This window comes from Microcebus murinus, chromosome 1 (genome assembly GCF_040939455.1).
Source record: "Microcebus murinus isolate Inina chromosome 1, M.murinus_Inina_mat1.0, whole genome shotgun sequence".
NCBI classification, from domain to species: Eukaryota; Metazoa; Chordata; class Mammalia; order Primates; family Cheirogaleidae; genus Microcebus; species Microcebus murinus.
In genome coordinates this window covers 71409911-71419369 of record NC_134104.1, presented here as the reverse complement: position 1 = coordinate 71419369, position 9459 = coordinate 71409911, and the positions used below count along the sequence as shown (strand labels likewise).

The 9459-nt window shown below is 36.0% G+C and overlaps 1 protein-coding gene across 1 annotated transcript in view; it reads right to left on the bottom strand.

Annotated features, from left to right (window-relative positions):
• Positions 1-2571: 2571 nt before the first annotated feature.
• The window catches only part of ATP13A5 (ATPase 13A5), a 107526-nt gene continuing 100638 nt past the window's right edge, over positions 2572-9459 (bottom strand). Inside the window, exons 28-30 of the mRNA XM_012780243.2 lie at positions 6715-6803; positions 4550-4630; positions 2572-3099 (exon numbers count right to left, since the gene is read on the bottom strand). Of these exons, the coding sequence (XP_012635697.2) occupies positions 2839-3099; positions 4550-4630; positions 6715-6803 (431 nt within the window). The 3' untranslated portion in view covers positions 2572-2838. The remainder of the gene's footprint in view (positions 3100-4549; positions 4631-6714; positions 6804-9459) is intronic.

Below are 9459 nucleotides of genomic sequence, written 5' to 3'. Positions count from 1 at the left end.
AGCATTACATCAGACATGAGAGCATTACCCTATAAACCACGCAACCAGCCACTGGCATCCTTCTTGTGCTATCATTAAAAGCATGACATTAAATAAAGGAAAAGTCCAAGAAAATATTGGGTGCAACAAGGGAACAAGGAATATGGTAGATAAAACAACTAAACAGAAGATTTGAATAGCATCTTGGACATATTAAACTGATGTAGGTTTTACTCTGGGGCCTGAAATACTCTACAAGCTAATTGCAATGTTAAGAATAATGATAATAGAGGGATTGTGTGCTGTAGTCAGAGCCAGCAGAGATCCTATCTTTTCTTTTTCCCTGATTAACCCTTTCCCTTTCTTATGACATCAATTCTGTCTCCAGGTAACACCCAAACTCTGTCTTCATCCACTGGGATTCTGGGGAGATTTTAGTGTCTCTTATCAGGTATCAAGATCTAAAATTACCCATTCATTCTTATTCCAAATTTAAGTCCCTTTTTCATTTATGCCCTGCTCCCAAGTAATAGTCAAAAATATGAGCAGTTTTCTAGTATTGTCAAGTTAGGGTGAGAATGGTAGCAGCTTAACATGTTACCTTTCCCAAGGTATGCTTACTTCTCAGTAAAGGATGCCTGCAGAGGGCAAATCTTGACCCAAACAAGGATTCTAATCAAACGTGTGTGTGGTAGAATCACAACACTGGCTAGTGAGAGAAGGAGCAGAATTTGAGACCAAGAAACTCCTGAAAGCCTCACGTCAATCCTTTCTAGAGAACTCTGGATGTGTCCAATCCAGAAGACAGTCTTAGCTGAGCTGGATAATGTCACAAATGCGCTTTCACATTCATTGATTGATTTCACATCAGTCTTCAAGGCTGCAGTAGTTTTCACCCTTAGAGGTAAGCTCACAAAGTCAGTCATCAGTGTCCCATAAAAATGACCACTCTTGATGATGGGCAGCTTAAGACTGTCTGGTGTGTTTCTGCTGTAAGATGAACATTTGATACATGGTCATGCTCATTGGGCTTTTATCAAATGATTTTTCCAAAACTATTAAAATCTTTCTCTGAGCGTATTTTTAGAAGTTAAGTGTGGAGTTAGACTTTATCATGTTCAAAAAAAAAAAAAAAAAGATTTGTGAAATAAAGATCATCACACACCAAATACCTAATAGGTTGTTGAAAAAACAAAAACAATGCTATCCATTTATTGGATCCAGATTTTTAAAAAAATATTTTTATGCAATCAATGTCATAGTTATCAATTGAATCTTTTCATTCTAAAAGTCTCATTACTAAATACAGATGTCAGCCCAAGGATCCTGAGTTACCATATTTTTTAGGTTGACATACATTTCTTAATCATAAGCTAAAAATCTGTTGTATCTTTTTGTCTTGTTATTGGTAGCCACATTTTGAAAATTATGCTTCAGAGAACTATGAATGTAAGAAAAGGTTAAAAAGCAAACAAAATGGAAAAGCAGGGTTTATTTGTGTAGGAATTTGCATTTATGCTGCTGGTTTGTGTAACAACATTTATAATGCTATTTACAGTACCAAGTTGCTAGATGTTGAAAACATTTGCCAATCCTCAAGATTTCAGAATTGTAAACTCAAGGCTATCTTATATTGAATCTGTAGATCATGGAATTAGGCACATATTTGGTACTCACAGAATGGGACTCGTTAACTAATTGCCTACGATCTGTTAAAGATCTGTTAAATTAGCAAAATTAGATTTATTATGAAAAGAGAAGCCTGGTACGTAATTTTAAATGTTCCCTAGGAATAAATTTTCTCTCAAGTACACAGGGGGATGATACATATATATTAAAGGTAAAAGTGCACAGAACATATTTGTAAAGGAAATACCCTTTCTTGTGGTATTTAATGTGCATCTAATACTATGATTTAGATAAGTAAAAGATGAAATAGAAGTTATGGTTATTTAGTAGCCTGAAAATTGTCACACTGTAGATACAAATACTATGAGACCCTTTCTTGGGATTGTTTTTAAGATGAGCAATGTTGAGTTCTAGCCAACTTTTAGAGTTAGAGCTTGAGGTTTCCATGTGTCAGTAATGAAGAGTAAATAAAGGTGCCATGCTTCTATAAATAGAAAGCAACTTTTAACAGTTTATTTCATTATGTTTGTGATCTTCCAGCTCTCTGGCCCCAAAATATTATACATTGAGAGATGCCAAACTTTGGTGGAGTTTACTTAGAGATCAGCTGTGCCCGTGCCAAAGTTGTATGCACTTAAGAAAAACCTCCACCACTGTCCACTTCCACACGACTCCGGGCTTACTACGGTTAGGGTTGAATTTTCTGAAGTAAATGTTAATTCTTATTTCTCTATTAAACCATACAAAAGAAATAAAAAGAGGAATTGTGACCTTGGAAAAAGATATGTATGTAAATATTTTTCACAAACGAATATAATATTTAAGTCAACTTGTGACAATAAATGTATTGGTAAAACTTTCAAAGACTAAACGTTTCCTCAATTTTCCTTTTTACAAATTAATGTTCATGCTGCCAATTTCACTATAGTACCATGAAAGCTGTACATTTTAAACCACATAATTCTATATAATATGAATAAAGTTTATTAAAAAATATAATAATCCAGAAAATGCATGTTTTCCTCTCAATGGTAAAGGATACAGTCAAAATGAGCATATCTAAGGTCCTTTGTTGCAAAATAAGCATATCTAAGGTCCTTTGTGCATTGAGAAGTGTGCTTTGAATGTTCAAATAGAGAAAAGATAAGGGGAGACAATCATTACCTCTCCATCATGTTTTAATTTGGGGGAAAAGGTGACGCTGTTCAGCATGTATGACAATAATTTTGATTACAGTCTGGTCCAAAAATGCTGTTCTGTGGTTTGGCCTCCCAGTTCGAGTTTTTGTTTTGGAATCTGTTCATGGCTTTCATAGCCTCCGTTGATGTAGAATCCATTTTTGCCGTCACCTGAATAATCTGTCCTGTTTGTGGGAGGCCAGGTCAAGTCCTCTGCCAGCTTTTTTTGCCAGGTCCTATATTGACTTTTAGAGTAGAATCCAAATTTTTTCTTGATCAACAGCCAGAGCTCTCGATTTTGAAGGACAGCATCCTGGAAAATCAGGTGGGAAAAACAATGAACCATCAAGTACTTGCCCACCACAGCCGGTCTTCCCCCGAGATGTGCTCACTGTTGCTGCTTCTGCAGCCACCGCTCCTTCCTCAAGTCCCCTCATCTCTGTTCCTTCAGAAGTGAAAGGGTACTTGGGTGCACAGAAATTTGCCAAAAGCTTACAGCAGCTCATTTCCACAGATTTCCTATTTAAATCCTGGCTAGTGATTCACTTAGGATTATTTTACTGTCAGACTAAAATGATAACAATAATAGTGTACTCAAAATCAAGAAAAGAAAAATATCCACCATGCATCCTGCCACTTGCCCACCTGCCATGTAGAAGGTGCCAAATAAAGGATTGTTAGATGAATGGGTGAATTCTACAAATCAAATGGTTTTTGTTTTCCATTTTTAAGTGTTTTTTTTTAGTTCACATGCCCACACCATTTTTATACATTTATAATCCTGAAATTGGCCAAATGTTGCATTCCACTTTTGTTCATACCAGACTTGTTATACACAATTTTTATGTAGCTATAGTCTTTTTAAAATTATTTATTTTATTGTGGTAATAGCACAGCTACAGTCTTCTTAATAATTATTTTAATGAGTGTACAGCATTTCTTCAATTGTTTAAACAATCATCCCTACAACATGTAAGTTGAATCCAATACTTGGCTACTGTAGATAATATGATGGACACCTTCGTACATGTAGTTTTATTTTCTCCTTTTGGGTTATTTTAAAATATATAGTCTCAAAAATGTAATTCCTGAGTTAAAGGGTATGAGAAATTTTACACTTCATTGAGATATTTGTACAATGAGATATGTACAATGAGATATTTGTACATATTTTTTTAAAATGTGGTTGATCCCTTTTCCCAAGGTGCTTATGTGGATTTTTTAAGCTCTCCCTTAAAAAAGATAGCAACTGAGCCTTTTAAAGAGTGGGTAAAATCATTTAGCGACACTGAGTAGAAAAGAAATACTATAAGGGAAGACTTCCAAGGGTAGGAATTGACTAGAATGAGCAATGGCTTCTCCTCTTTCTTAGGGAAACTTTCCTAAAGATGGCTCTTCACTTTAAAAGGTCTCATTGAATTTTAGAACCAGCAGGTCACCTGGTCTAGTCTCCACTCAGTTGCTAAGAATATTAGAAAAGCACAATACAATGCCTTCATGTGAAGAAAAACTAGAGTTAATGTTTTTCTTTCTATGCTGAAGCTATTGGAAGCATTTCTCTGCAGCCTTCAAAGAAGTTTAAATCATTCTCCAAGAAATTTCTCCCAAAGACAAGAACATGTACCATTTTGACAAACCCTTAATTACTATAATTTTGGGGGACCAAAGTGGTTGTTCTAAAAAATGAGCATCTGTTGAGAATGAGACCCTTTATTGTTTATATTCCCAGAAAAATAGTAAGAGCCATATAGAAATTACTTTACCTCTACAAAGAAGGCCACACAGAACTGGATGAAGGCTACTACCAAAATCAAAACCCTCCATGATGTTATGGTTGGGATGAACTGTTGGGAAAAAAAATGCCACTATTACATTTTCTATACCTTATACTTTGAAAAAAAAATTAGTTATTTTATTTTATATATTTATAATAACTCTCTTAGCTTGGAGGGTGAGGATTTTACTTTCTCCACTTTACAGTTGAGAAAACAGAAGGACTTAAAGCCAATAAATAAATGGCAGAGGCAGGATTCAAAGAGAACTGACTGCTTCTTGGGCTGTGCTCCCTCTACTCCCTGACCATATCTATCGAGAAATGTGCCCTGGATCACATGTGAAACAAGACACTTTGGAACCTGTGCATCTCTCTCCATTTATATCTTTCAAACAGAGGGAAGAAGGCTAAGATTCAATCATCTAATAATATTACTTTTAATTCTCCTAAAGCAAATCTACTTAAAATCCATTCTTTAAAAGGGACAGAGAGATGCGAGTTTAGTTTGATTGAGACCTGATGCAGATTTTCTGAATGACTGTTCCCAGCCTTAATTCTAATGGCTTGATGAAAGTTGAACCCTCCAAATTCACAGGATTTTAAGGATCGAAGGGTACACTAAATGCACTTACTTAATAGATAAGAGAGCTACAACTTTCTCGATGGCATTCATAGCAAAAGACAGCCCTTTTTCTGACCCTCTCCACCTGCCAATAGAATATAGATGGATACTTGTGTGGGACTGAGCTCCCTTGAGGAGTAAACCACAGACCCTCCATAATGTCTAAATGCTCACCTTTACTTCTCATCCCTATCCTGATATATTTCAAAGTAATACTTTATCGTTTTTTTCCTTGCATGGAGACAGTCTTTATCAGAATTGTGAAATACAGTGTACTGGCTGGAATGGTTGTTTGGAGAAGGTGGGTCAGATTCTAACAGGGAACCTGGCCCTTTCTCTTACTGCTACTACCACACTAATCCAAAAGATCTGTTATCCATCCCGTGGCTTGGAAGGGACTTAATTTGGAATTATTTACTTGTGTGATGGTCTTTCCTCTTAGCTTCTGAACTACTTGAGAGCAGTGACTGCATCTTACGCATCTTTGTAACCCTAGTACCCAGAACACTCTGAAATTCCATAATGTTTGCTTTAATAAACAGATGTATGTTCCATCCATGCCTTCCTTTACTCTTTATTTTTGTTCCTCATACTCCACAGTACATGGCCTCAGTTTTAGCCAATCATCTAGCACTTTGTGAAGCAAACCTCACCTTTGAATTTTATCTCTGCCACCCTACATTCTTTTGCATTTCTAAGATAAAATAAGCTCTTTTAGCCCTTTTTGCTTGTGCTTAAGATTGTTCTGGTTAGGAATATCCCTACCTCCTACCTAGCAAAATCTAGCCTATCTTTTTGGGCCCAGATAAAGGTGCATCTTCTCCAGGAAGCCTCCCACGATAGCTATAATCCACAGTGAGAGCCCCTCCTTCCTGTATTCCTCCCACTTCCCTCTAGCTTTACCCTCTCTTCAAGTATGGATGGCCGCGGGTGGCCATGTCATCATTTACTTAAGTGTGGCTCATCTTCACAGCAAAACTACAGCTTGGAGGTTAGAAGCCAATCCTTCTCTGTTTTTTGTTCCTCACATAATACTGGGCCCAAGAATTGGTTCAATAGCCTCCTGATGAACTTAATTTTAACCCAAGTACCCTGAATCAAATGATGTCCACTGATAAAACTCCATCCAGTCAATGTTGGACAGAATGTGATCCTTCTATAATTTCTCCTTTTTTCTCTCCCTTTATAACTATATTATAAAGGATTTCTGCTATATGTTTAGAAAATTGAAGTTGAAGTATTATTGCATTAATTTTATTGTATTGGCATAGCAGCAAAATAAAGGATCCAAACATAATATTTCAGATGTGAACAGGATAAACATACCCAGTTGATAATACTAATCATATGAAAACAATTAGAGGCTAGCATATGTGAAATCCAAATATATTACTTGCTCTTTCATATAGAAATAGCCTCACAATATTTGGTGGTCAGAGGGACTATGGCAATTATTGATTTGTGAATTACAATGCAAATATGGTCCATTGCACACATGAATCATGCCAGATGTGCCAATGAATACCACTTACCTCCATTCCACGGTATATATCTTGAAAATCAGAAAACAGAATAAAAATTGTGAGGCCCAAGGCGGATAGCAGCAGAAATGAAAATAAATCTGAAGAGACACCAAACATTATTTTTAGATGCTAAAAGAATGTTTCACATAATTTGGCACACATTGCAGAATCAATTATCTCTGTTGGGCAAATACCAGATATATCTTCAGATGTCTTGATATATACTCATATGTTTTAAAATATGTTCTAATGCTTATAAGACAAAGGTGATATCTTAGAATCTTCTCTTGAATGTCTGAGTGTCGAAGACTGTTAATCAAATGTGTTACAGTGACCTCTATAAAGGAAGCCCATGCACATAATCACCACATGTCTACTGAGTCTTGCACACATAGGATGAACACATGGTCCTCTTGGCACCATGGCATTGTTCTTTGTTGTCTAGAGAGTAAAGTCCAAGCATCTTCGATTGACATTCAAGGTGCTCCACAATCTGGTCCCAGTCAACCTTTCTGAACTGATCTATGACTACTCTTTCTTATGTACAATAGGAAAGGTAAACTACAATACCTGCAGCTTCCATGGAGAACCAACACCTTCCAGTTTCTGCATCTTAGTTCACAAAATACCCTGGATAGAGGATATTCTTCCTGTCTTGACATGCTTCCATTTTTCCTAAAGAGCCCAGTTCAAATACCACTTTGTTTTCAAAGATCCCTAATTTTGCCTTACAAAACTTTATTTCGTATGGTATATGTCATACTCTGCTTTGCATGATCTGTAATGGCTTGCCCGGGACAAGTTCTGGGCAAGCCACTGAAGCTTATTCTCTGTAAACACTTGAAAGAGACTTTTGTATCTGGTTCTCTGGGACTCTGACTTGAAAAAATAAGTGAGAAACTAACATTTACATCTAGTGAGTTCCTTCCTTTCAATCTGCCCAAATTGTTTTAATTTGGGGAGCTAAATTTCCTGGAATTCACTGTGCCAACATTGCTGTTCTTATCCCCCAACCCCACAAACTCCTGTGTCTATCAGAGCTTTTAGCAGAGCACTTAATAAATGATGCCTTAGAAATGTTTTCAATAGGATCATCACCTTCAGGACAAAACAGTAGCATTTAATCAGTGTTGCTATGATATAAATGATTCTTATAATCCTCAACATTATAAACAATTAATAGGTTTTCTCTTACACTCTCAGCACTTCATTTTTTCAGTGTTGGTGGTCTACTCTCCGCTCCACACTCTATATAGGTCAGTATCAGCCAGAAGTCTGAGGCAATTGTTCCTCTCTAGCAGGCCCTATTTTTGAAGCCACAAGAGTTCTGTTTTCATCCTTAAGCACCTACACCTACCCTCAATATTCATCCGTGCCTCACTTTATGTATACAACTAAATGCAGCACCTCTCAGAAGAATAGCCAAGCTTGCTTGGAAAGGGTATGAGGCAGGGAGAAGAGAAGTGGGAATTTCATTTTCCAAAATAAAGCAATCTGAAGAGCTTGGTGATAGGAAGATACCAAGAGATGGCTGCATGAATTTTTCATTTATTTCATTGCTTCCAAATCCCAGGGAGCCAAAAGCTGAGAAGAAGAGAAAGGCTCGAAGGTCCATTCTGATGAAGGCCTGGTCCTCACTAGCAACTGGACCCAGTGCTGAGCACATCACTCTGTCCTCAGACGAATGATCTGAAAAGAAGGCCAGGCCTGTGCACAAATGAGCAGTGTGGGAACACAATTATAATGCCCTCTTGACCGAAAAAAGATAATGAAGAATTGAAGTGGATGTTTGCCCTCCTTGGTTAGTTGCTGTTGATGAGGAAACCTCAATGAGTAGGACTATGTTGATGCAGGTGATTTGGAAGGACAAGTTCTGGGCAAACCATTGTAGCTCAGAAAAGGGTTAGTGAATATTCACACTTGTTTCCATAAAAAATTAAATCTGTATTTTTTCTACATCTTGTCATCATAAAATTGAGCTTCTGTCAAAGGCTGTTAAGAAAGGCAAAGATTTTTCTGTTACATCACAATAAACTAGCTTGTATATTTTAATAGTAGATCCAAGGACTTTTGGCTTATAACCATGAGAGTATATGATTTATTACAAGATTGCATTTGTTAGAATATTTGTTTATAAAGCCTTTTCATTTAAAATTATCAGTTATGTTTGGCAAAAAGGTTTGGGTTGACTCACAAGCTTTAAGTCAATATCATGTAACTTATCTACCTCTAATTCACTCAGTTTACACAAAAAGACTTTGTAGCTACAACTAAAATTAAAATTCTAGCCAACAAATATATTGTCCTTATAAAATGCATTAATAATTTATAACTACTGTATCAAATTTATAAACACTGTATCAAAATTTGGAAGCATTGTAAGAAATTTAGGAAGAAATTTATAAGAAACATAAAATTAGAGGAAGACCTTACCATACTCTCAAAACCTTCAACGAAACAGCTATTTAAAAAATGAGGCGAGAACAGGGAGAATTTGAATAACTGCTGAAACTGGTTTAATATAGTAAATGTACATTTCTAACTTAGGAAGAGAAACTAGACCTACTTTTCTAATATATATAACTTATTTAGAATATTGAAGTGTAGAATTTATGCTATATCATGTATAAAACTTTAATAATTTTCCCAAAGCAGAAATTTTAGAAGATAGATTGTCTGATCATGACAATAAAACTAGAAATTATTAGCAAATTTAAATAAAATGTCACTCCCGATGTACAAATAAAAAACAAA